This window comes from Photinus pyralis, unplaced genomic scaffold, assembly GCF_008802855.1.
Source record: "Photinus pyralis isolate 1611_PpyrPB1 unplaced genomic scaffold, Ppyr1.3 Ppyr1.4_LG7, whole genome shotgun sequence".
Taxonomy (NCBI): Eukaryota; Metazoa; Arthropoda; class Insecta; order Coleoptera; family Lampyridae; genus Photinus; species Photinus pyralis.
In genome coordinates, this window is record NW_022170738.1 from 3420774 (window position 1) to 3447914 (window position 27141).

The 27141-nt window shown below is 36.9% G+C and overlaps 3 protein-coding genes across 5 annotated transcripts; 1 reads left to right on the forward strand and 2 right to left on the reverse strand.

The window, feature by feature from the left end:
• Positions 1 to 1710: 1710 nt before the first annotated feature.
• Positions 1711 to 9519, forward strand: LOC116177519 (WAS/WASL-interacting protein family member 2-like). 3 transcript variants are annotated; one of them, XM_031496512.1, is made up of 8 exons: positions 1711 to 2254; positions 2418 to 2612; positions 2725 to 2859; positions 2907 to 3088; positions 7045 to 7369; positions 7417 to 7793; positions 7841 to 8033; positions 8129 to 9519. In XM_031496512.1, exons 2-8 carry the CDS (start codon positions 2429 to 2431, stop codon positions 8137 to 8139), a joined length of 1407 nt encoding a protein of 468 aa, XP_031352372.1. In that variant the 5' UTR covers positions 1711 to 2254; positions 2418 to 2428; the 3' UTR covers positions 8140 to 9519. The 3 variants fall into 3 exon arrangements, with proteins under 3 accessions (XP_031352372.1, XP_031352370.1, XP_031352371.1); XM_031496510.1 differs by having other exon boundaries at positions 1715 to 2254; positions 8552 to 9519; XM_031496511.1 differs by having other exon boundaries at positions 1743 to 2254; positions 7048 to 7369; positions 8552 to 9519.
• A 4015-nt stretch (positions 9520 to 13534) lies between these two features.
• On the reverse strand, positions 13535 to 14825 carry LOC116177388. Its single transcript, XM_031496357.1, has one exon. The coding sequence runs from the start codon at positions 14630 to 14632 to the stop codon at positions 13634 to 13636; it is 999 nt and encodes a 332-aa protein (XP_031352217.1). The 5' UTR covers positions 14633 to 14825; the 3' UTR covers positions 13535 to 13633.
• Positions 14826 to 22281: 7456 nt separating this feature from the next.
• On the reverse strand, positions 22282 to 24359 carry LOC116175517. Its single transcript, XM_031493677.1, has 2 exons — positions 23489 to 24359; positions 22282 to 22524 (listed from the first exon to the last, which is right to left on the reverse strand). The coding sequence occupies exons 1-2, from the start codon at positions 24357 to 24359 to the stop codon at positions 22517 to 22519; spliced, it is 879 nt and encodes a 292-aa protein (XP_031349537.1). The 3' UTR covers positions 22282 to 22516.
• Positions 24360 to 27141: the final 2782 nt, after the last annotated feature.

Consider the following 27141-nt stretch of genomic DNA (forward strand, 5'->3'; position numbering starts at 1 on the left):
TGCAACTAAAAACAAAATCTAAAATTAACGGAACCCATTCTAAATGAATGCATTAATGCACTATCTCGCCGATTTTCATCTCTATTAACCTTAGATAGTAAATCTGAAGATGCTATTGTTCCAACTTTTACCATACCAAAATTTAAGTTGCGTTGGTATAATGCTATAAAAGCAACAGCTACGAAAGATTTGGAGGCCATTACACAGTTGATTATAAAGGCTGCGCAAGATCTTCAAGATTCGGATGAAGAAGCTACATAAATTCTTAACCAAGCGGTAGCTACTGATCCCGACCCTGAGGATCTATTTTTCAATTTTGATAATAATGAGGAAGTTGCGGCGTTGGCAAGTGCGCAACGTGTAACAAATATTGAATTAGAAGTTCTCCATTATCTAAAAAATCCCAGAACGGACATTACCAGCATAAAAGACTATAAAACTATAACTAATTTATTTAAAAAATTTAATGCATTAAATTAAATTAATGTGCCGCAGTTGAGAGGTTATTTTCATTTGCGTCCTACATTAATTCACCTCGGCGCCATGCGTTGAGCGACAAAAACTTTGAGAATCTGGTGTTATTAAAGGCAAATGCCAACTTTGATGCCCCTTTGTCGTAATGTGACCTGTAATGATTTTTACCTTTTACCATAATTACTGTCTACAGTGTCTATACTGAATTTATTTTTTTTGTTATGATGGAAAAAATCGTCTTTTATTTATTTTTTGGAAGAATAAAATTTTATTTTTTATAATGCACGTAACTTGTTAAGTAATTATTTGTTTGTTTGTTTGGTGGGACGAGATCTAGTAATGCGAAGGAGTTAAGAACTTATATTAAATAATCAAATACCGATACCTCGTACATGATCAAGATTACAACCGCTTCCCCTGCAAGTGTCCTCACGTTTGTTTGAAGCGGGGGGTGGTTTAAGTGACGCTAGGGGAGGACGACTATAACTACTCATACAAAGGGCCCAAAAAATAGGTCTATTTGTGTGTGGATATGTAAGTGCACCATCGGCTTGAAATCAAAAATCCAGAAGGACAAAACTCTTATAGGTACCTACGAGCACGGTGGTCACTGGCCACTACGTTTTCATGTGCTAATTAATAATTAATTGAATCGAGATTCCAAAATTGTAATAGGCCCAGAGATATTATTTGAATAATGTGGTTCTTCGATCTGGATCGCTACATTTTTTTAAATAGCAATATCCTTTACGTGAGTAATCATTTATCTATTTTTTGTCACACTCACATTCGCCTCAATCTGCAGCAAAGCATTTTGATCACATTGGCGATAATAATTAGTCACATTATACCGCAATGTCTTTTGGCGTTAACATTTTTGGCTGAGGTATTACCAAGAAATCGGCACTGTCACCTCATACTTCGCGAAGTTAATTAGTAACATTTATCTTTTTTCTTATAATGCAATCGAAATGAAATGTCACTCGCCTTGTGATTCACTTCGTCGTGACTCACCGAGCGAAGAATAAGAATATTTATGGCAATTTCTCTGTGCAGGGGAGAAAATGAGGTCCAAAAAAAATACCCCAGCGGTCTTTAGACTAATAATAGAGTTCGCGTGTTGGACCTATTTCTACACGTTTTCTTTCAATTAATTACCGAAGTTGGGTCCCGCGCAACGGGAAATATGCACATGTTTACGATAGGCGTTTACGTCAATTGTTATAAATAAAAAAACCTACTTCCTACTTGAAGATTTTGGTTTGTTTTCCGTTACTTTACACAATAATAAATTATTAGTGCATGTATTGAGCAGCATTTTATTAATAAATGCCTTTAAAATGCGAACATGTGTGCCTAATTAAGTTGTGCGCTAACGCAGTGGCGTGCCGAAAGTTCATTTTTTTGTGAGCTTTTTTAGAGTGTGACTCGTCCGGGGCTCGGCGTACGGCACTGTTTCGTTTTGCGTAAATTTGGAAAGGTCTGAATTCGAAAATGCAAATTTGGAAAGCCGAAGCAGTTTTTGGGAGCGTGCCCGATTTGAATTAAATGCGGGCTGTTCGTTGCGTGTAAAGTGCCATCTCGCGTCAATTTATCCTCCATCTTTGGAGTTCTTGATAACAGGCCAAGTACGAATAAGGTGGAGCAGAGAAAGTTAAAAGGAATAATAATAAAGTGTTCTAAAATGTGGAGTTGGGATTAGTGTGTGCGGCGTTTACAAAATGAAGTGTTTGGCGTGTTTATTTTTGTGATTTATTTATTTTTTTTAGTTGTCCATTAGGTAGGTTTGGGACTCATTACAAGTTTCATTCAGGGAATGAGAATGTTTGTTTTGGTGTAAAAGCGATGTGAGATAACTGCCAACAACCTTGATTGATTTAATTGACAAAACCTTACCCACATCCTGCAGGATGCGAGTGTAATTTATGTTTCTTAATCGCCAGCTTAAGAAGAAATGCCTGGTCCTCCTCCACCGCCACCGGCAGCACCGCCGCCAATGTGCGCGGCTCCACCTGCCTTCAACCCGCTGTCCTCAAAGTCATCCGGGGACAACCGTGGTGCACTTCTCCAATCGATTCGTCAAGGGACAAAGTTGAAAAAGGCGGCAACAAACGATCGAAGTGCCCCCGTAGTATCGGGTAGGTGCATTTTAAAAATAAAGTTCAGTTCCGCATCCCACATACTAATCTAGGAAATCAAATTAGCGTATTTAAGTGAACGTTGACCCACATGACAGATGTCATTTTTTAGGTAACAAATCCTCAATTTCCAATCAGTCAAACCAGAGTCCCGCCGGTAGTCAACCGTCTAATTCCACTCCGATGACGAACGGAATCGGATTAGGCGGTCTTTTTGCAGGAGGAATGCCAAAGTTACGACCAACAGGTAAGAATCGATTAAAAATTGCCATTTTACCCTATCCTCTGTTGCAGGTTTACAAAACAGTGATACGAACAAAAAAAGTAATTTAAGTAGTAAGTCACCAGTTGCAGATACTCAAAGAAATTTTAGTAATATTCAAAGCGAAGTTCAATCGGCTCTCAAGAAGCAAATGGCGAGCGATAGTAATAGAAATCGGGGGCCACCGCCTCCGGCACCCGTCAGAAATATTAGTGTGAGTATTTATTGTGCTTACGCACGTCCGCTATCTGTCCTAGACGACATCCTTTTTAAAGTGGTGATAATTTTGATAAGTTTTGCGTCATGTACGATGCAAAAATCCTGCTTAAGATTTAACTCTGTATTGATTTGTTTGTTTTAATGAGGTTAGTTTGTGACATAATAAGAGAACGACATTTGTGGGATTCTTTGGAAATCAATAATACTCCTTTAATGAGGACATTGTTTCGTAATTGCTTTCTAAATAGTTCAACTGTGACCATTAATGTCCCTGCTGTGTAATTTAAAGGAAACCTAACGAATTAATAGATACTTATTATTTTATTGCCGGTTGATTCCTCTTGTTGGAAAATGAGTGACCTGCTAAAACAAAGGTTGCCACAATGCGAAGATAAGGGCTTCACAGGACAATCACCTTGTTCAAATGACAAGATTTTAGTAAATCAATCAAGGGAGGCCTTGTTAGCTTTTTAGCTAAATCACCATGGATCAAACCCAATTGTTTAATGTACTTGATGTTCGACGTCGGCATCTTTATCAGCAACTTTGGTCGATATAAAGATAAGACTGATATTTGTCACCAGGATGCCAGTGGATTAAAAAAGATCTTCCAAAATAATAGTAGTTTTTGTTTTGTTTTTCGACTAGGGCGTTCTTACATTTTTTAAATTCCCAATGTCCGAGGATGGTACACCTATGATCTTACCCAAACCCAAAAAAGTTGTTTGAAAATTGTACATTTCAAAAAAACTTAATTTCTTGGATTCTATACTAATGTACTACTTAAACAAAACACTTTCTATAAACATGGCACTTTTAATGTTACGAATATTTTGTGTGTACATGGCCTTCTTACAATTACAAGGGTGACTTTGTAAACATTTTTTAAAATTCCTAATGTCCCAGGATGGTACACTTCTGGGCCCACCGACACCCAAAAAAGTTTTTTGAAAATTGAACATTTCAAAAAACTTAATTTTTGGGTTCTATATGAAGGTAATAAACAAATAAATGTATTTTATTATATTATGACATAATTGCATGCCTAACCTCAAAATCGAGATTACCGTTGGGTAAATTTGTTTGGGTGGTATTTCATTGATGTGTACAGGCTGTCCAAAATTCGAGGGTGACCACTGGGATGTCGGGCACTGTATACAGTGTGTCCCCGGATGGACTGTACAAGAGGGAAAAATTTTTTTAATTTTAACTACGCAAAAATGTGTTATTTTTCTTAAGCTCTAAGGTGTCTTTTTTAACTTGATTTGCTTGTCAGGTTTCCATGGAAGGATACAATGATAGTCTGATTTAATCAAAAACATGCAACTTAGAGAAATTTTTTATAAAGAATGACATTTTTGCGTAAAGTTAAAATTAAAAATTTTTTCCCTCTTGTTCAGTCCATCCGGGGACACACTGTATACAGGGTCATTCTTGACGAGGGTCAGTTAGAAAGATATGGAAAACCGTTGAAAATGAAAATAAACTGATAAGTTCTTTAAGGGTCTTGGTACATGATGAATTGAACTAAAATATTTTCAAGATGGTGCCACTTCCGGAAATACCGGAAGTAGCCATCAACTTTGTTATTTTAAATAGGAACCCCCTATTTTTTCTACATTTTCGGGTTCTACGTCGAATTTGGAATACAACGATACACCATAGTTGACCCTTTGCTCCAAGGGCTTCGTCGATATTCAAGTTTTTATGTCAAAAATTGAATTTGCAGGGGTAATTTTAAAAATTTATTATTCGAAAACGGTAAGAGATATTGCAAAACAGTTTTCAATGGTTTATTAAGGAAAGTTTGAATTTTCTTATAGTATACGAAACCGGTTAAAAAAGTGAGACTACGTCACTTTTTCAAAGCTCTCAACTTTTAAACCATTAAATTTCGGTAACTCCATTTTTTTAAATGGCACCCCCCATTTTGTTCTTCACCGTTGTTTTCCTTTTTCCTAGACCTTTAATTTGATACAAAATGTCAAAAGATGCTTCAAAAGGTTCCGAGATATTCCATGTTTTAGTTACTTCTTGTAGCAAATTAATAAAAAAATTAATTCGCTTGGTGTTATTCTTTTGTTTTTATTATGATAATGTTTAAACGTAAAATAAGCACCATGCAGTAGCTCACGTTCAGAAACACACTTTTAATCCGGCTCATATTCAACAGCACTGATTCTTGAACCCATAGGAATCGAGACAGCATTCTCTCTCTCTTTTCGTTCTAGAGTTAGACAAGGAACAATAATACTGACGAAAGGACAAAACCATCACATAAGAGACTAGAAGAGAAATCATTGAATTTCAGCTAAAAGTCATTCAAAAAATAAAGAACAGTGGACAGAATTTTGTAAATAGGACTTGATATGATTAATTATACTAGAATTAGAATTAAGTTAAATTGTAAATATGTAAACATAAAATGTTTGTAGTAATCCTCACACTTTAGCTAGGGTAAGAGGTTATTTTGATAATATACAGGGTCATTCTTGACGAGCGTCAGTTAGAAAGATATGGAATACTCATAATCCAGCAAATTTGATTCCTATTGTCACAGATATACACAAACAATTGCTAACTTTATGCATTTCATGGGTAGCATATTTAAATCCCTAGATTACTAAAGTAACTTGATTCATTAGGCCAGTGTGTTAGACAAAGACGAACTGCTAATTGAGCAGGTTGACATTTGTTGTTTTGTATTAGTTGTGTGGCAAAAATCCCGGCGTACTGTATTAAATCTTGTAAAATAAAAATAAAAACAAAGTCGACAAATCTCGGTTTTTCTGGCATATCTTCGGAAGTGATCGGAATTTTCTGGTTTTCTTCAACATGAAAATTACACTCTAATTGTGCAACTTTTCCCTTGTCTTGGACACAGTGTATAAGAAGTTCTTTGAAAACGTGGCATACATTTTTTTTTTTTTTCAGAAACCTCTAATGTTTTGAAAATGTTAATGAAGCTGTGTATGTTTTTGAAATATTTTGGAAATGTTTGGGAAAAGTTCAATGTGTTTGATACGTTTCTGATATCGTGGAAATTTCGGAAATATTGGGAAATTTTGAAAAATCATTTTTAGGAAATTGTAGACTTGTTTTGGCACTTTTGACAGTAGTGTATTTTGGAATATTCGGAAATTTCTAGGATGCTTTCTTAAATGTTGGAATGTTGAGAATTCTTTTAATAACGGAAATGTAGATGTTTCGAAATATTTTGGAAAAGAACAGGATATTTTTGAGTTGTTGCGGACTTCAAGAAATGCGTCGGGAATTTTGAGAACGTTTTGGAAATTTTGGAAGTTTTTGGAAATGTTTAAAAAACCAAAGTTGTGAATTTTCAAAATGCAAATTAATATTCAGCAACAAGTTTAATTGTACTTTTTGTATTCTGCTTTGAGACATTCATATGTCCTCTTGCTCGTTGGTCTTTTGACAATAAGTTTATGAAATTCAGTAGTATGGAAAAGTTTCGGAATGTTGACAATTCTTGAAAGTGCCTGAAACTTTCGAAAATTGATAGGCTATTGTCGAAATGCTTGGGACAAAAAATGTGTGGCACAATTTGAAAAGGTACTAAATAAAAACGTTAATAGTTCGTACGCGTTAATCATGCAAGCGGTATCCTTTTCAAAAACGCACTTTTAAATAGGTGCAGGTTTACAATTAAAAATATGAAACTTTTTAATCTTGTTAATACTAAGAAATAACCGATCTATTTATAGTAATTACCTTGACCAAATTGGCTTAATTAAGGTAGTACTTTTACACAATAATGAAACTAGAAATATGCATTACCTCTTGTTTGAAAAGAGTTTAAAAGCTGACTGTAAGTAAATACTCAATGCGTGGCCGTCTTCAAAACGAATTTGAGAGAATTGTATAGTGTGGGTAAATGTTTATATCTGGTTAAGTAAGTTAAGTAAAGAATTTTAAAATGTTGATTTTTAGCAGGGGTCCGACTTTGTACAAAACGTGGCTAAATCATCATACCATGCAAGAAATGGAAGTTCAAATGGTTTACATGTAAATACTAGTTCGTTACATAAATCTCACAATAAATCACCAAGTCCGCAACTGACACCGACATCACCTCAACCTCCGATCAATTTCAGCACATTACACATCAATTGTAGTACATTACATCGAAAAGCTAATAGTAGTGCCAATCTGACAGTATTTGATTCATCAGAAATTACTCCTAGCAATAATAGTTTGCCTGCAAGGCCGTCTAATAGGAAACCTAATCTAGCGCCCAAGCCTCCTGTGTTAAACGGTAAGGTTTGGAAGATCTCTTGGAGGGTAGTAACGCATTTTCTCTAGGTAAACCCCAAGCGCCGCCAAAGAGATTAATTATGAATGGCAAACCGACCAGTATAAGCAGAGCGCAAAGCATGCGAAGCCCCAGGTCGCCCTCCCCGCAAAGTCCGGACGATTGCCACGCTAAATTTGGCACCGTCCGGAATATATCTTCAGTTTTGGGACCGAGAATACGACCGACGCTGAACGGCAGACCGACCGCCCCACCCCCCTCTATTCCACCCCAGCAAACCCCGCCGCCACCGCCTAGCAAATCAGTACCTGTCAAACCGCCGAATCACGCACCTCCTCCCCCGCCCACGAACGCAATCCCCCAACCGCCGAGTCACGCTCCTCCCCCTCCTCCTCACAGAACGGCGCCGGTCCGAGCGCCTCCCGCCGTAAGTCGCGCGCGCGCATCGCCATCGTGTTAACCTCGAGCTTGCAGGTGCCCGTATCAAATTTAAACGCCCCGCCGCCACCACCGCGACACTCCTCGATGCGAGACGCCGCCGCGGCGAATCGTCGAGCGCTGTACGTCGACTTGGATCAACGATTTAAAAATGACTTTCGAACAGTCGACCAATTCCCACGTCCAAGCGCCTACAGAAACGCCCTCAAGTTGTATACAAGCAGAAGCGGTACGTACATATGACATTTCCCTTCTGCACGCTCTTACTAACAGTCGATTATTTCTTCGATCACCTTTATAATTTAATTATTTTTTTTTCTACAGAGACTTGTTAAGAAGACATTTGCATGGCCTTACACTTTCGGATGCATGGCATTATTGTTTTTTGAGTTAACGGCTGCTACTTACTAGTATTTTTTTTTAAATAAAGGAGCAACCTATTGTTTCTGACTTAGTGGTGATGGATTTTCTTCATTGGTCGGTCAAGTGATTTGTTTGAAATTTGTTTAAAGAAACTATTTTCAACTAACTGCTGTTGCTTTCCATAGATATTCTAGAGAGGTGTATTTTTTAACGTCTCTCTGTATTAATACAGTTCTATTAAAGAAAAGTATAGAACAATGGGAGGAGTGGAGTGTGCTGAAAATAATAGTCACTCTGACCGAGTAAATTTTTCTGTATGCTGTAGACTGTTTCGTAGCTCAGATTATGACTACATATTTTGTTAAGATGTAAATTTTTTTGTAGTTTGTAATAAGCAACAGGCGCCTCTTCCTCCCAATCAAATTCATCTCAACAACAGATTGTGGGACTCGTCGACGTGCTAGCAACGCATTTTGCGATGTTTTTCTTTGCTCAAGTGTCGTGCAATTAATCTTTCTCTTTAATATGATTAAAATTCTTTTCTTTAAGTGGCGGTGTATTAAGGAAAAATCGATGTAACTTGATAGTACAGTGGCTGTGGTAAAATATCAGTTTATGTTTGTAACATATTTTCTGAATGATTATTCTATTTTATCTTAAAACTACGGGAGACTGATGGCTGAGATAATTAAATGGAGATTCGCGATAAATCCAATACAAAAGAATTATTTATTGCTTCCATCTAAAATCAAATATTTTTTGTATTAATTTAAGAATGTAGTCAAAAGTAGGTAAATTGTATCGAAGATTACATTTAATATATTAACAGTTTATTGATTATCGCTCGAGAGTGACACTTCGTTTGCGCCTAATGTTGTATTAAAAAAAATGGCTTCGCATCGGAATAGAAGTAAGCGAAAAGACTGCATCTATTGTCGCGAATGATGCAAAATGTTGTGTCATTATCTTGCAGTAACGCATTTCAATGTAGCAATATTGTGAAATTGTTGATGGTATATAAATAATATATTAACACTCGTTACATATGTCGCATTAAACTTTGGTTATCTGAAACCCTCAAGTACTTACGCCCCATTCTAACTTATTTAAAACCACCATTAGTAAGTTATTTCACTAGGTTGAGTTATGATTTGTATTATTGTATTAGTTGTATATTTCAACTTATTTATATTGTATTACTGGTAATTATTTTTACTATTTTTTTTTGTAAGTCATTAAATATTAACTAGTCATATTGTAACTTCTGTGTAGATTAAACTCCAGTGCCTAACAACTCTAAAATGTACCAATGTACAGTTGTAAATAAAGTGTACAGAAGTCGCAAGGTATAATCATGTCTTATAATTATAATAATAATAATAATAATAATAATAATATTTAATATGTGCCATTACGCAGTATCTGCATTTACACTTGTCATTTAACCTAACTTTCCTACATAACTATAACACAAGACAAAAATGATTATATTATATCACAGGTCATAAGAAGTTATAAACTTAACGCTTTTACCGACGAACAAAATTCCTCAAAGGTGTAAAAGGCCTTTGACAGAAGATATTTCTTTATACAGTCTTTAAATAGTTTTCCGGGGAGGCATCTAACATTTACAGGCAAAGAATTATATAATGTCTTCGCTTGGTATTCACATCCGTTCTGGGACGTTGTCAGCCGGCAGTATTGGATAGTTAAATTATCCTTATTACGGGTGTTGTGCGTGTGCTGTTGGACATTCCATTTGAGACTGTCAACGCTATCTCTTGCGTAGCACAAAGCTTGTAATATGTATACGGAGGGGAGCGTCAATATTTGTAATTTAATGAAGACTTTCCGACAGTCTTGCCTGTATCCTAGACCAGCTACTACGCGAACTGCTCTACGTTGTAGTTTGAATATGGTGCAGGCCGATGCACTATGTCCCCAGGCTAATATGCTGTAGCTTATGATACTATGTACTAAAGCATAATATGCGGACACTGTTACCTGTTGGGAAACAGTTTGACTTAATCTACGTAACACATAAATTGACTTGTTGCACTTGGCCCTTACGAAATCGCAATGTTCATGAAAGTTTAAATGAGAGTCCAGCATACACCCCAGAAACTTCGTGAACTTTACAGTCACATTGGCGTCACGTTTTAATGAAAAAGGAAGTGTTATTGTTTTGTTCTCATTGAGTCCGAGTTTATTTACCGCACACCAATTTTTAATAGCTAATAATCCGTGTACCACGTTGTCATAAGCCACATGATAAGAAGAGTCTGCTGAAATTAGCGTAACATCATCTGCATACAGTATACAGCTGACGGTACTAGGAAGTATGGTCGGTAAATCGTTAATATATAATAAAAATAGCAGTGGGCCCAAAATTGACCCTTGCGGGACCCCACTGGTTATTTGTAATTGTTCAGATGTCTCATTGTTGAACCGAACGCACTGCAGCCTGTTTGTTAAGTACGATGAGATTAACTTTGCACTTGCATCACTAAATTTATAAATCAATCTCAGCTTTCTAATAATAATGTTATGCACTACACAATCGAATGCTTTAGAGAAGTCTACAAAAGACACGATTGCGTACTGGCTCTTCTCGTAACTATTTAGAATTTTAGTAGTAAGGTTGATGATCGCGTCTGAAGTGCTTTTTCCTTTTCGGAAACCGTACTGGTGGGCATGTAAGAGATAGTTGGTGCCAACGATGGCAATTTCTGATTACCCAAATAGAATCCTTAACCTTCCAGAACACACACCCGGGCTCAGGGACCTTTGACTATAATTTTATTTCATATTATGGTATTCCTGTAAATGGAGTACTATTCGATGGTATGAGAGTGCTAAGTAAAGTAATGCGCGTTCAACTTTTGGTTAATTAGACCGGTGCGTGTGACCGTGTGTTAGTGTTGCTCTTTTTATGTCCAGATTTTTTCAATAAAAGGTAAGAAATGGCCACTTTATTAGCAATTCCAGTGCTATACTACTTATTTATTTTGTTTTTGTTAAGATTATTTTTTTTAGAATGGATGTATATGATAAGGAACGCCTGAGCCTTCAATGGCAAAGTACGACGACGAAGAGGATAAGGACGAAGTCGATGCACTTGAAAAAAGAAGTGACGATTTTGAATTATAAATCGTTTGATGTCGTTGGCCGCCCCCTCGTTGGACAACATTAAGTAGCAGATAGGTACTTCTTGACTTTTTTTTATTTATACAGTGCGTTATTGTTAACATTTTGTGTTCATTTGATGACGTTACCTTTACTGCACTACTACTGGCAGGTTTTTTTTTATTAATAGGTTCGTTTGTTTTTATTTCCTCACTTTAATGTTTTGTGTTTTCAATTTTTCGCGTTGTAACATTTGAGTAGCAGCCATTTAATGGTTTTCTGAACAGTTTGGGTAAGTCGTATACGTCATTTTCTTTAATCTATTAGACCCGTGCGTGCGCTCGAGTTACAAAATATGATGAGTGTTGCAAACGGGCAGCATATGAATTAAAAATTGAACCATTTATGAAATTAGGCAACCGGGGGGGGGGGGGGTTATTTAAAAAAATAACTACTTTATATCAAAGTACAAACGTGTATATCGATATAAGATCTATTGAATTATTTGAATGTTTTTGTGATAATATTTGCCGTAAAATATTGTAAATTACTTTTTAACTTTGATCTTTAATGAATGTTGATTAATTTGGTATCATATTAGAAAGGTATGGTTACGCAAAATTAAATTTGCGTAAGTGAATTATTAAAAAATGTATACGTGCTCTTCTAACCACCAAACAAATATAGAAAAAACGTTATTGTTTTCGGCTGTTCAATTTAATGTGGCTATTTTATATATACAGGGTGTCTATTATGTATGGAATATAATATGTATCTGTAAATTATCAAATGTATTTTTAGCCCGACGCTGTTAGCTGTTTACACGATCAATTTTATTGTCGTCAATCGGGAGTTGTATAAAACTCGTCTTTGAAGAAGTGCTAAAAATGGCGGATAGTGTCTTTTAGTGGAAAAATATCGATGACTGTTTTTTCCTTCTTCTGTGGTAGAAAAACATTACTCCTTCATCTTTCTCATCAAAGAATAATGTCAACCCGATTAAAATCATTCGAAAAGCGACCGACCTATGGACACGAATTGCCGACTTTAATCAGTCCGATCCATTTCGATCAACGACTACAATTCGTCGCCCCGATGCGGTGAACATCCAGCCAAAGGGTTAACTTTAGTGAAAATATGCTAACTACATTTTTTGTAGGACATTTTCTTCTCTTTAATTTTTCTGATATATTTTTTCGAAAAATATGTACAGTTTTGAAGATATCTGCTAAAAACCGTTTTTGTGGTTGTCTTGGTAAGATGGCGGCGCCGGCGGCAAGTTTCGAATGTGCATCTTGTGCGTTTTAGTTCTGCGCACCCAAACCTACCAAATTTCAAAACTCCCCGAGTTATTTACAGGTAAAAATCGCCAATGCCTACTAGCAGAACATTTAAAAATCGAAAACATTTCCAAACGGTACCTTTTGCTGGTAAACTTTAGTCTTTACGGCACAAACGTATAGCACTAACTAATCCATCTAGTCCCGAAATGTGTGCCGCCAATGCTCTGCTAACTTCACGAACCCCTAAAAAAGCCGTCTGCATCCCTATAACAATGGTTACCATACCCTTTTCAACAATCCAAAATAAGAAATACAAATAAATACATCTTTTAACTGCAGATTTATATTTCAATAAGCATCCAAAATCACAAAGGGGTACATTTATAAGATTGTGATTTTTAATTAACTAACATCTTCGTAATACAACACGATTACTTATATAATACAGTGTGTCCCAGATCACGTGGGATTGCATGGGTAATGTGATGGGGGGGATGTGATTATTTACATTGTTTTGTTTCCTCGAACAGACTTTGTTTTGTCTTTTTTTAATTCATTACAGACTGCTTGATAAAAATAACAAAACCGTTGATATAATTGGTGTCTTACTTTCAATCTTATGCTATCATAGCTCGTTGAAAATAGAATTAAAAATTCTATTAAGTAATCTAAAAATCCAATATGGCGGCTCTTTAACTTTAGGAAGTTGGTAAATGTTTCTCAAAAGTAGACATCTTGAATTTTTGTGGACATCAATTCTAAATTTAGCGTATCAAAAACATCCACTTTTATATAAAACTTTTATATCGTATAATTTCGATGATACGAAGACATTCAAGGAAATGACCAATTTTAGTTTTTTTGAATTTACGTCCGACCTATTCGACATTTTGAACTTCCAGAAGCAAATTTCAAATAAGCATCTAAAACTACAAAACATTGTCCATTTAACTAATTCTCTATCTTTAATAATAAGAAGGTTACCCATGCAATCCCACGCGATTTGGGACACACTGTATTATGTAATTGTATAGGTATCTTTACACAAATACATTATTTAGTGAGATGAATACGAGTGCACTACAAGTTCTATTAAAAAAACTGCTCCAGACACGATGATGCCTATTCCAAGTAAGGCAAACGTGAAAGAAAGATGGTTTAATGTTAAGACCACTACTGCTGGTGGCTCAACATCGAAAATATCTCGTTCTTCCGCAAAATTAGTTTCATAATCACTCAATTGCTTGCTCCCAATTCCAGAATCTCTGATCAAATCTAGAAAGTCATTTAAGTACGGGAAAAAATGATGGTGTTGATCAAAGTGTAGCGCGAATTCAATTCTTCCTGTTACACTACTGTCGGTAATTAGGTGTACATTCAATTTTTTCTTCATCAGGAATTGATATTGCAAGAATTCTTGATATATGATTATTAAAGCACGGTCACTATGTTCATGTATATTCTCCAAAACCTTAATGTAGCCCCCTCGATCGACTGGAACCAATGATCTTTGTAATTTTTGATAAAGGTCACAACTAGAACGATTAGGTGGGAAATATCCATTCTTCAAGCTTAAATCCATGTATATAGATAGATTCGCAATTGCCAATTCTTGTAAGTTATTAATTTGATGTTGGTATCGTGGAACGGTCAGTATGTTAATCAAATTTGATGTAAAACCGCAATTTATATGAATAATGTAAATAAGGTATGTTAAGAAAATGCAACGTAAGCGAAACCCTCCTGGTACGTTTGCAGCTGCCGCAAATATCGTAATCGAGGTGACATCGGTTGCCGAGATTGCCAAGTTTTCGAAGTTCAAGTTGCGTTTATTCCATGACAGTATACACCACCAGACAATCGTGGTCACGAGAAATGCCACCATGATCATAAACCACAGAAACGGTTGAAAAGTCAGAAATATTTTACGTATTGCGGGAACGATTCGAGCTCGTGGTACCACCCAAATTATTTCGTAATTATAAGTAGAATGAGACAAACTATAACGATCTGAGAGTATGGCATTTGAAGGTAGCAATATTATCTGGCGAGTCATTATGTGGGTAAAGGCTTCATCCAAATCTGTATACGGTAATGGGACAAATGTTCCATTATGATAGTGTGCTAATAGTTCAACAAGAAAAAGTTCATATCGCACACCAGGATAGTAGAGTGAGCGGCCAGGGTTCTGTACTAGTAACGTTACTGGACACCTGTTAAGGTTTAGTGTAGTGATTGGACTAATTATTGTAATTGGTGCCTTGCAATCTTGAGACTTGACATTATTTGCCATTTTCCCACAATTATTTGCTGGATCATACCAATCTGCTACATATAACGTTTCCTTTTGTCCACTGTTAATCAGAACGACCATATTGTGTACACCACTTACCCAAAATGTCCTGTATAGCATCTCAATATTTAAATGTACTTCACCCGTTATGAACAATAGGCGAATAATTCCAGCCCCTCTGCCTTGAGAATTTCGCATGTTGACCATGACGTTTACCGACAAAGAAAGCTCGTTCTTACCTTTGCCGCATACCACAAAATCATCACCATAAGAAAAAAATGAAGTTTGATTTAACTTCTTATTAACGTTTAATATTGTGTGTGGAATTACTACTTCTTCTTGAAATAAACTGCTTATGCACAGCGGACTACCATCCATTATCACATTTAAGAACGTAGATTCGGCAAAAAATCTTTGTATCACTTTATGTGTGCAGAGATGTGACGAAGAATTCGCGTTGAATTGCAAAGAAGGGAAACCGACCACCGCACACATGAGGAAACTCCCTAAATAGAAACTTTCCATTTACGTATAGGTACACATCCTTCCAAGACGGGATCAAACTGAAAACCTGCGTACGTTTTGTATTTCAAGTACGGCGCACACAAATTATATATTCAAAAGCACAACTGAATAATGGTAATAACAAAGCAGATAGGTAAAGCACAACTGAATAATGGTAATAACAAAGCAGATAGGTAATGTGGCTAAGCAGGTAATTTTTGTATCATAATTCATTCTAAGGGGAAATTACAGTTCAAACGCGTATGTACCTATAGTAGACATTGTAAACGGTTCGCTATCGACCTTCAGAATGTGACAAACGACTATTTAATACTTAAAGTTAAACATCCAAAGAATTTCATTTTTACTATGACGAATTAACGGCAAATTGGTAATAGAGTAATAACTAAATTTTTGTATTTTGTTAGCGATTCAAATAGTAACCCCGGATTGCTTTTCCATGTTTTTAGGAAATAAATGTAGGTAAGGGTATTATACTATTCAGTTCATATCGAAAAATAAGGCAATATCGCATTGAATAAAGAATCTGAATTTATTCAATGGCAATATACCGTGTGTCCTAGGGAGAACGCTCCATAGGGTAACAGAATTAATGTATTTTTTCGCGAAGGATCCAGGAGCCCTTTGATATGTATTTGAAGTTAACGTTCAATGTATGTATGTACAGTACGTTATTACGCTTGCCTGATGCTAGAAAGAGATTGGAGTAGTACGTTAAACGCTAATTTCAAACGCCTCATGGATCTTACAAGAAAAAGTATATTGCCGTTTCCCTATGGTGCGTTCTACCTGGGACATTCGATGTAAAATATTTTCAAAATGGTCACAAATTACATTCCTTCTATTGCTTATTAGGAGATACATCAATTTGAAGTTCCTACTTTTTATTTAATTTTTGAAAAAATTATCCTCGTTTGAGATCGAAGGAACTTCAGCGCATTTTTGTGTGGCAGATCAGTATTCTATTAACCACTTTCGACTCAACCATCAATAACAGATCTTGTCGAAGGCTACTACAGTCACTAACCGCTTCCCACTTTCCGCGTGCACCCGCAATTCGCTTTTAAAGTTTTGACTCCACCATCAGTAAGATCGTGTCGGGGGCTACCACATTCCCTTTGACGGTACCCACTTCCGGCGTTCCGTTCACTCGCAATTCGCGTTTGAAGATTTGACTCCACCATCAGTAAGATCGTGTCGCCGTCGCGGACTACCACATTCTCTTTGACGGTACCCACTTCCGACGTCCCGTTCACCCGCAATTCGCGTTTGAAGATTTGACTCCACCATCAGGAAGATCGTGTCGGGGGCTACTACATTCCCTTTGACGGTACCTCCTTCCGACGTCCCGTTCACCCGCAATTCGCGTTTGAAGATTTGACTCCACCATCAGGAAGATCGTGTCGGGGGCTACCACATTCCCTTTGGCGGTACCCACTTCCGACGTCCCGTTCACTCGCAATTCGCTTCTATTGGCGACACGAGAAAGAGAGACAGCGATTCGAGATTTACGAAACGTTAAACCGGGTGAGTTCGCAACGGAAGGTAAAAGGGCGCCCGAAGTTGACTACTTCTCGAAGACACGCGCGCGCGCCTCGCAAAAGGTCGTTAATTTCGCCCCTAGGACAAAAAACAAAATTCCGCCACGCAGGAGTTGTGCGCGTTTACAACATCTTTCCGACGACACCAATTTGAAAAGAATCGGACCAAAACTGTAGTAGAAGATAGGAAAAAACTGAAAACCCTTCACGTTAGTATACTACGCTCGAGGATGACGCCCAGATGTCGCCAACCCCACATCATGTAGCCATGTCCCTAAGGTTGACAAATTTCACGGCCATGTAGATACACGTACACCCGTTGCCTTTCTACAAGAGTTCTTCTACGCGCCCACATTTGCTGCCATCCAGCCAGCCAGGCCAAAGTGAGATTTTTACAAATAAATTTGCAAAAATGCGCTAAAAATATACTCGTGGGCCCACTTAGATTGCACCGTTTCGTAATAGTTATTTACATTATTAGTGCGGGAACAGTTATTTTGTAGATGAGCGCGAAGTTTGGCGGCGCGAGTGCGCAACGCATCTCCCGCGAATCAAGCAAATACTGTTCACGCACGTAACATGTATTCTATTTTTTGACCGGATTAGTTAAATCATTCAAATCCTTTTCGCGAGATTTTTGCGACATTATAATTCTTTTGAAAAAATCAAGTCCTCTATGCCGATAAAGTAGAAATCTAGAAATTTAAAATGTCAATTTATTGTTCAAAACTTCTTGTTTAAGCTTATTTTTGCCCCTGTACTACAGGGAATGATGTAAAGTGTATTTATATTATCTTTTGTTGTATCTGTTGTTTATCATGTTTTGAAGTAGCGTAGGTACACGGATATTTTTTCGAATGGCGCCATTTCAAGCCATGAAAATTTTCTAAAGAATTGACAGACGGAATGGCACGCTAATTAAAATCACAGCCGTCTATAATTACAAGCCGTGCTGAGAATTATGGCAACACTGCATGGTAGGCCGATTTCCTAATTCAACTTGACAGATGTTGAGTGTATTTTATATGTGTTTTGGGTGTAATATTCCAATTTACCTGTTTTAACAGAGCGAAATTGCGACAATTTGTGTTACTCCCTACGGAATGAACAGAAATTATTATTCAGGTAAGTTGCTAAATGAAATAATTATATCGATTTGTTGTCATAACATAATAAGCGTGTGCTTCACCTCGACCTCTTTCGACAGAAGTTCACCAATTTCGGAGATCTCGATGGAAAACAAATTATGATGCAGTTACCAATTTACAGCGCTCCGAATTTTAAAGTCAAATAAAAATGTTACTATCCATTTTTGTAAATAAATAATATATATGTACAATTATAAGCTGCCTAAGTATCTCTCTTCTGTATTAAAACCACCAAGGCGAACCACAGGAAAGAGGAAAAATGCAATTTTTCAAGAGTAACAAGACTCCATTAAAACATACCGGCCCCCCCGATTCACTTTCGGACAACGTTGCCAAACTTCTCAGCGTGTAGAAAAAAAGCGTTTCAATACCGCCCTTTAACTTTTAGGTACGAATTTTCTGTATTTCACTTTTTGGTTGTTTTGTATCAGTCGACTAGTTTTTAAATACATTCGATCAGTAAGAAGTGCCCAAAAAAACTATTTGGAAGACTATTAAAGGCCGATTTATAAACTCTTTCATCCACGTTCGCGCTGGCAGTTCGCAGTTCACTGAAGATAGCGAATAGCAAATTAATACTTTCATCCTATATGAACGCTCGCGTTCAAAGATGGGTTAAGTTCAAGGATGCTATATAATATAGGATTGCTCGATCACGGATTGCTCTATTCTACGAAGTTGTCGATTGTGTCGATACAACGAAATCTTCTAATTGATGTGCGGTGCTTTGGCGTTCTGCTTGTTAATAACGATGTTGCGAACTGCACGGCGACATCTTGACTCGATGTGGATCGATCGAGATCTATATGCGAACGACGAAGGCTAATAATCGGCCATTGAATAACGGCGACTTCTCAACGTAGTTGAGTCGATGGCTTCTAAGCGAAGAATGGGGCGAATTCTGCGCGACGAGTACACATATTGCGCTTCTGCGGCTCATGCGCGCACACGTAGCAAATAGGAATATATGCAAGATATATAGAGACTGGTAGGCGCGCTTATACCTGTAAAATTTGACGCCAAATCCGGCGCTAGGTAAACTCAATCCATAGATGGCGCCATGGTGATCAGTGTACTTCAACTTAATGTCATTTAAATTGTTTTAGGTTATGATGTTATGTACAAAAATTTTTTACTTAGCGACTTGGTGTGGTTTGGCATCTACAGTGTGTTATACCTAGTTATTGTTGCAAACAATTTCGGTAAATAAAATAGACAAGTACTAATCGGATGTATAAGCAAGCAAACTTGCACATCGCACTGTTCACTTTGCTAAAGTTCAAAGTTACCTACAGAGCATTGAGGAGTTCCACTAAAAAGGATGCTCGTTATCACAGTAAATAGTAGCGCAATACCTGCATTACAGACTTCTCACCCCGTCTAGCTGTCGGAGCTTGTACTGGATCAAGCGAAGTCAACAAGTCATTGATCAATGTAAACCATATGTGAACAAACCAGGAGCCGCCCTTCTTATATTAAGATAAGCATCAAATGACCCTCACCTACACAATCTACGGTGTAAGCAATCATGCCGAGAGCTGTAAGAACCTCTGACACAAAATCATTATTGCCTGTTTGATTAGCGAGATTCTCGGCTGCTGAGATGGGGATTGAAGGAACTGGCAAAAGTCTACATTATTACTGTTAAGATGGAAGGTAGGGGACCCGACTTGTTCAACCAACCTTTTTATTTCATAACTTAATCTCGGAAGCTCCCAGGATCTAAATGCTGGATAGAAGGGGACTAGTGCAATAATTTTAACCAACTTCTGTTCCAGGAGTGTGGCAGTGCTGGAGGCTGAACTACAAAACGGGAGTAGGAAACTGTGGCTTATCCTAACCTTAGTCATCTTCCCATTTAACGCCTCTGCAAAACGACCAACTTCGGACTTCAGAAGAATGACAGATCACTGCGTAGGCAACGACGTGGAATTGTATTAGGTGTCGATGCTAACGATGTGTGGGGAAACACAACTACACTACACTTCTGCACAGCTTCCTTGCCTTGGGTCTCATGCCGAGTACAATTACTTAGTGGTCGCTCTCCTACTTTCCATGGAAATTTAAAATACAGATGCGTTAAAACATAGACCCTTTTTCCATATTATTATCAGGGAAACTGCCTGTTACATTTTTTACAAATATTTACAAGTAAATTTTCTATAAACAACGTCAACAATTTAATGAGACCAATTTTGCTAGTTACGCATATTTTTAAGAAGCTGCGCGTTATGACAATCTACAAAACAAGAATTGTAATTATTGCATTTACACTAAGTAGGTATTTTGACTAAAAAAAAAGTCGAAATGCTTCAATTACATACTGAAGGAACTCGAAGTAAAGATGTATCACGAGTTAAGGGCGTATTGTGGTCTCAAATCAAATACTTTCTCATATTTGATGGTTTAATTCAAATTTAAATGACGTGTTAGAATAAATTGACAGTTTTGTGAAGTACACTGGGATGGGTGGCGACATCTAGGGAGCGATTTTAACTGGCGCCGCATTCTGTCTTACATAATGGCGGCGAGTCATCCCTTCTCTTATATATATGCATCCTACCATCTTTAATATATCTTGAATATATGTATACAGGCAAGGCAAAACGGTTATGTACAGGGTATTTTCATTGAAGGAAAACGAAAGGATATTTTATTCTAGTTTGGGGACGCAACAGCAAGAAAGTGATAAATTTTGAATGGATATAAAAATTGGTATAAATTCATCAGTATTATGAATTATCACAGACAAAATGTATTATATAAATAGATCACGTACTTAATTGCAGTCCCCTCCCTTTCCCTTTATATGTAGGTAGGTACATTTAATTTGGTTATGTATACGTTTGGTTTATTATTTCCTTGCATACGATATCGCAGGTTTTGAATTTTTTTTCTTCTTCTTCCCCCCCCCCCCCCTCTTTCTAAATATGATTATCTTTTTTAATTATTCAATTGATATAGCTGAATTACATTCTTTTACTAGTCACCATCCTTACCATCATTTTCTGCATATGTTTTGCCTCATTTGGCATTATTAACTAGCTCCTAGCGAGTTTATAATTTTGCGGTGTCTGTCCGTCTGTCCGTCCGTTAGCACGATATTTCGATAACGAATGGACCCATTACGATAAAATTTAGTAGATGGATTCTTTATCAAATTTGTAGATCGGAGTTCGTGAAATGGCAATGTAGTCCAAAAAATAAGGAAGGCCCTTTTGACATCTCCGTGAGTTATGAACCGAATTGCATGAAATTCAATATGCGTATAGCTTTAGCCGTATAAAACGCAATTCCAAAAATTAAACCTAATCGATCAACATTCACAGTGCCCGTTTCGTATCTCGACCATTTATAAGCCGAATTGCAAACTTTTTTATTTATGAAAGTATTTAAACGAAATTTGATACAGAGCCACTTGGAATAAAAGCCAATTTAACGCCAGTTTCAAAATTTGGTTTTGCGCATGCGCAGTGCCAACCTTCTTATTTATGGAGGGATTTAAATGAAATTTGATACATAGCCACTTAGAACAAAAGCAAATGTAGCGCCATTTTCCAAATTTGGTTTTGTGTAGGATGTGCAGTGCCAACTTTCTTATTTATGGAAGCAATTAAATGAAATTTCATGCATATACACTTTAAATAAAATCAAAACTAACATCAGGTTTAAAATTTGGTCTTGCACATGTTATAGCCATACTCAGGAGCTCGTTTTCTATATTTGTTTAGTTTATTACTGTATGAATCGTGTATGTCAGGCGTCAGGGACCCTATCTTCTCTCTTCCTACTGCAAGCACTTCCCGTTCTCTTTGACCTTGCTTTAACATTGTCACCTTGTCTTTTGTACAGGTGTCAAATAGTGCTGTACGAGTGGACACCCCTGCCTAAGTTCTTTATCTGTCCAAAACATAACCGACTTTCTCTCTCCCTTACCCCCACCACCAAGGTGTGCTATTGTACGTCATCCTGAGAAATTATACTACTTACTAAATCATCACGAATCGCACTTCTATCAACAACAATACATAATTGAGCACGACATTATAGGAAAGGAACATTTTAGAAGTTTGATGCTAGACTGGGAAGCTGTTCGAATTGCTCATCAAAATTATGAAAGTTTTATAATTTTTATTAATCAATCGTGCCTCCTAATTGCATATTAGGAATACTTTGACAAAATGTGTGCATACAAATACCTAGTATGTACTGATCCTTACGTGGTACCTACGTATATAAATAGGTAGCAAATGTGAATACATTAATACATAAAATGGACAAAAGTAATACAGAATAGTACCAAATTTATAGAATTGAAATGTTATACAAATCTCCATAATGCTGTCGAGATAAGTTTTATCACAGCCAAATTTAGACTTCTACGGCGGTCCATAATGTCCTGTTGCCAAACCATAGCAAAATTAGTGTAACATTTAATTCCCTAAAGTAAAATACCATTAGTCAAATTGCAAAAGATTCTCTATTAAACTATAGGTATATAGGTAAACAGAACAGTTCCCTCGGAAATAGGTAACCTACCTGTGAATACACATAATTGTTGTGTACATTGACAATACACGGTGCTCATACACTACACGGATGAAACGTTTTAATTGCAATTGATAAAAGCAATAAAAAGTGACTTAGTTAAGTGCAATGGTTTTGAATCTAAAACGTGATAGAAACATATGAGTGCAATGTGAGTTTCACTAAAGTTTCAATACAAGTGCTGTCTATACCTACCCTTGTCTGGAATCAACACATTAACAATAATTGTCTACGTGTACACGTCGACAGGTCTACTACTTTGACGTAGGACAATCTACATACGCTAAACCTGTTTGAGGAGAAAGGGAAGGATATGAAGAAAACATAAAAAAAAGGTATCCGAAGAAATAGAAGCATCCGAAAAATGTGAGTGCTCGGATAGATTTGGAGAAAACGAACACGAGTTTTAAAAAAATCTGAAGAGTTCGTACAGTAGACGAATCGAGAACTGAAAGAAATAGAATGAATGGAAAAAGGCAAGAATTTTGAGATTAAGAAGAAAATAATTAGTAGGGTCTGTGATCAATTGCAAACATAAAAACAATCCAAAAAATAGAGGAAAACTCCAAAAAAAGGAACCTTCTACAATTTCTATGGTCAGAATCGAAACATCCAAACAACGAATCATTGCTTCAAACACAAGAATAACTAAGGGATGATTTTTCTGTTTCAGTTAAACATACTTGACGATAATTTCCATGGATACAAATGTATTCACATAGGAGGGTTATCAATCAGATAAGTAAGAGAAGAGAAAGAGAAGAAAAACCCTCTGAATGAAAATAGAAATGATACTCTCACATGTGACACCGGTGATTTACGCAGTGTGGACGTAGTGGACTTAAATAGCTACTTACTACGGTAGGCACGTCTTGCTATTGCGAGTTCAATAAAGAATACCGCTGTTGAAAGCAACAATCCAAATCCAAGAAAGGCAAACGCAAAGCATAGATGGCGTAAGGTTAGCACCACTTTCTCGTCATCTTCAACTCTGGGCGTTTTCATATAATCTTCTTTCATATCCTTGTACATTTTGCTGCCGATCCCTGACTCTGTAATTGATGCAATAAATCTCTCAAAGTAAACGCTAAAGTAGTGATTGGGATAGTGTTGCAGTCGCCAAACCAATTCGCCAGTAATGCTGTTGTCCACGATTTTGTATATCTTTTGATTAATGTTCCATAGCTGGTGAAGTTTAAACGTATAATCTTCTGTTTCCACAACCGCACAATTACGATGATTGGCGAGATTGAGGTGAACCGCGATAAATTGGTCAATATTTGTAGCGGGAAATGTCGACTCTTTCAGTTTTCTGTACAGTTTACATTCGATGACGTTGTCATTATTAAATTGGCTCTTTAAAAAGTTAGCATGGCCGTATATGGGAAGATTAGAGTCTGCCAGTTGCTTTAGGTTGCTGATTTGGAATTCATATTGCGGTTTAGTCAAGATATTAATCAAGTTTGACGTGAAGCCACAATTGATGTGGATAAAATATACCAAGTACGTGATTAGAACACAACGTAGAATGGCAGATTTTGGAACTGTGGCAACGGAGCCCAGAATTGTAAGTGAAGTCAAATTTGTTATCGCAATTGCCATATTTTCAATATTCCAACTTCTTTGCTCGCATGACATGATAATCCACCACGCGACCATGACAATGATGAAACTGACCGCGATTAACACCCAGACTTGTTTTTCAAAAGTAACGAAGATTACCTCCATCGGTGGGATGATGTGAGCACGAGGTACCAGCCAGACAATATTGTCTCTGTGAACGGGTGACGAATAAGTATGTACAGTTTCCTCAGAAAGTGGGAAGTAGTTAAATGTCATGGAAATGTTGGACATGCTCCTAACCTCCTTCTGTGCGGCACTGTCGGAATACATGAAATGTACATTAAATTTCCCGTTGTAATGTGCAGCCAATAATTTAAGAAAAGAACGTTTGTAGATTTTGATAAGTACCTGAGGATTATCATCTGTCAATATTCTATCTTCGTGTTCAAAAAACGTAATTGGGCATCTATTTAGGTTTATAGGCATGTTAGTATGTTTTATCTCCATTTCATCATGGCAACTGTTGCTTTGAATGATGTTTGGCGTATGTCCACACGCATTCCCCACTTCGAAACGGTTCGCTGTATACAAAACTCCATCTTCATACCCGTAAATGAAGACATTAGAAAAACCAACTGTCCATAAAAGCCAGAACATTTCTTTAACTTCCCTTTTCCAGTACGCAGCGCTAATTATTACTAAAATCCTTATACTTCCATGACCTTTTCCGTATGCTTTGAACCTCAAGTCCAACAGTTGTATTAATTGGTCTTCATAACTGTCTATATCTTTTAAGCACATAGTCACGTGATCCGTATTATAAATTTTATACTGATGATCGATATACTTGTTGAGTTTTAGCACCGTTCTAGGAATCGAGGAACCCCATACGCTGTCACAGCCAACACTATCATCCGTTACGACATTCACCGCCGTGACGTCATAAAATATACGCCTAATGGTTTTTTTTACACAATCCGTTCTTGATTCTCTTTTGCTTTGTTTCACGATCAAAGCGCCTGCCACCACGCAGACGAAAAGATACAGCAACAAAAGAACTTTCATTGTAGGTATAGATCTGCTAACTCCACCACAGAAAACGCAATAGCATCCGCAAATTTGAATTTGAACTATGTATAATAAACGTTAGCTTAGTTCATCAGTGAGAAATGTTCGCAATGATTAGTGTAGGTACCTACGGTTGCGACGAACTCCACTCTCAAAATTTCCAAAAGCTTCCTATCACATCAAGAGATATGCTCTTAATTTGCCAAAATTATTGAATAGCGGATGAAGTAAGTTAAGATTCACAGTATTTGATTCGTCGAAAATTTAACCGTCCCCGCGGACCTCAAAATCGTCGCACTATATAAGAACACGCAAAGGAAATGGTATGACCATTTCGAAACACTAATCAGTATAATAAATACAATAATGTGCATAGAGTCTGTTGAAAAACTACGAAAAATTACCTTATATTTACCAAGCTACTTTTTAAGTTTTATATAAACAAGTTGTTTGTATTGGAAATGAATTATACACAAGAAAAGTAAATGTAATCAACCTTGCTTGTAAAAGCGTTTCAATGCCGCCCTTTAACTTTTAGCTACGTATTCCACTTTTTGGTTGTGTTTGGTATCAGTCGACTAGTTTTTAAATACCTTCAATCAGTAAGAAGCGGCAAAAAACTATTTGGAAGACTATTAAAGGTTGTTAATTTTGTTTGTTAACTTTGTGCAGATAAAGCGCATTTTTTAAAACCGAAATAGCTTGGTAAATGGTTGTGTTAAAAAGGAGTAGCATCGATGTTTTCTTTCTTGTTAGGTTCACCAATAAATATGTCTCGTACAGACAATTCATTTTTTGACAAAGCGTTTTCGAGATATTCACTCGTAAAGTTTTGACATCACCAATAGAATCTCTTCCAAACATTCCAATCGCCCTTTGTGAGTAAGTACCAACCTCCCACAATCTGTTCTTGAGTTGAGATATATACCTAAGCAATTATTTATATCACGATAAGGAGTCGAGGAGGAGGCTATGATTGGTAGAAATTTATTCCTTTCATTGAGAGAGCCACCATACGAAGGATAAAACATAAAACCAGCCCCCCCCCCCACAATTCCCTCTTTTTTTGAGTCAGAACATATGGCGGTAGTTGGTAGAATACAGTTCCTTTTGTTGAAACCTTTAGTTGGAATACCATGAAAGATAACATTAATTTCTACTTCTCCCCTCAGCCACCGACCTACTGATCTACTCGGAAAGGAATCGCGCAGGAGTTATAGTTTGTACAAAGTAAAAGGTTGGGGGGACAATAATACGTACAACCATCTTAAAAAAATATATAAATGAAAGTTCACTACTTATAGAAATACACCCCAGAAGATTCGGATTCTTTAATAAGGATAGCACCCACATATCGTTCTTCTGACGTTACTCGATTCTGAGCTTTAAAAAAAACTTGGTGGTTAGCTGCAGGAATTGCCTATGAAGGAATTGATCAATTTTAGCCAATTTATTTCTTCGTTATTCAGCGTTTTTTTTTCTTTTCTCTTGGAGGTTCCACTATGGTATTTTTTGAGCTGTCTGATTTCAAACGACAAGTACCGTTGGCGTATCTATACAGACGCCGCTGGAGATACATTTAAACCCATTATTTAGTTTGATTAGCGATTTCAATTCTTTCTGCCTTTTTTGAATGTCGCTAACTGTCTCGTCTTAAAATTACTGAGCGGCATTAATCTCGAAATACAACTTCAGTCTAAGGTTACCGTGTCCAGGACCTTCAGATACCTTCTGGACTGAAGAATTATTAATAATTAACAAAGTGTTTCATGTACGTTATGTAAGAGACTTCGTAATGTTATTTTTCACAAATGGGAAATGAGTGGAGTTGCTTTTAAAAGATATTTGAGCGGGCTACTTTTGAGCATATCAAATTTCC

Coding starts and splice junctions, on each gene's coding strand:
- LOC116177388 (XM_031496357.1), bottom strand. CDS start 14,632: ATGACTCGCCAGATAATATTGCTACCTTCAAATGCCATACTCTCAGAT.
- LOC116177519 (XM_031496510.1), top strand. CDS start 2,429: ATGCCTGGTCCTCCTCCACCGCCACCGGCAGCACCGCCGCCAATGTGC. Junction 2,613..2,724: donor AAGTGCCCCCGTAGTATCGG/GTAGGTGCATTT, acceptor GTCATTTTTTAG/GTAACAAATCCTCAATTTCC. Junction 7,370..7,416: donor CAAGCCTCCTGTGTTAAACG/GTAAGGTTTGGA, acceptor CATTTTCTCTAG/GTAAACCCCAAGCGCCGCCA.
- LOC116175517 (XM_031493677.1), bottom strand. CDS start 24,359: ATGGAGGTAATCTTCGTTACTTTTGAAAAACAAGTCTGGGTGTTAATC.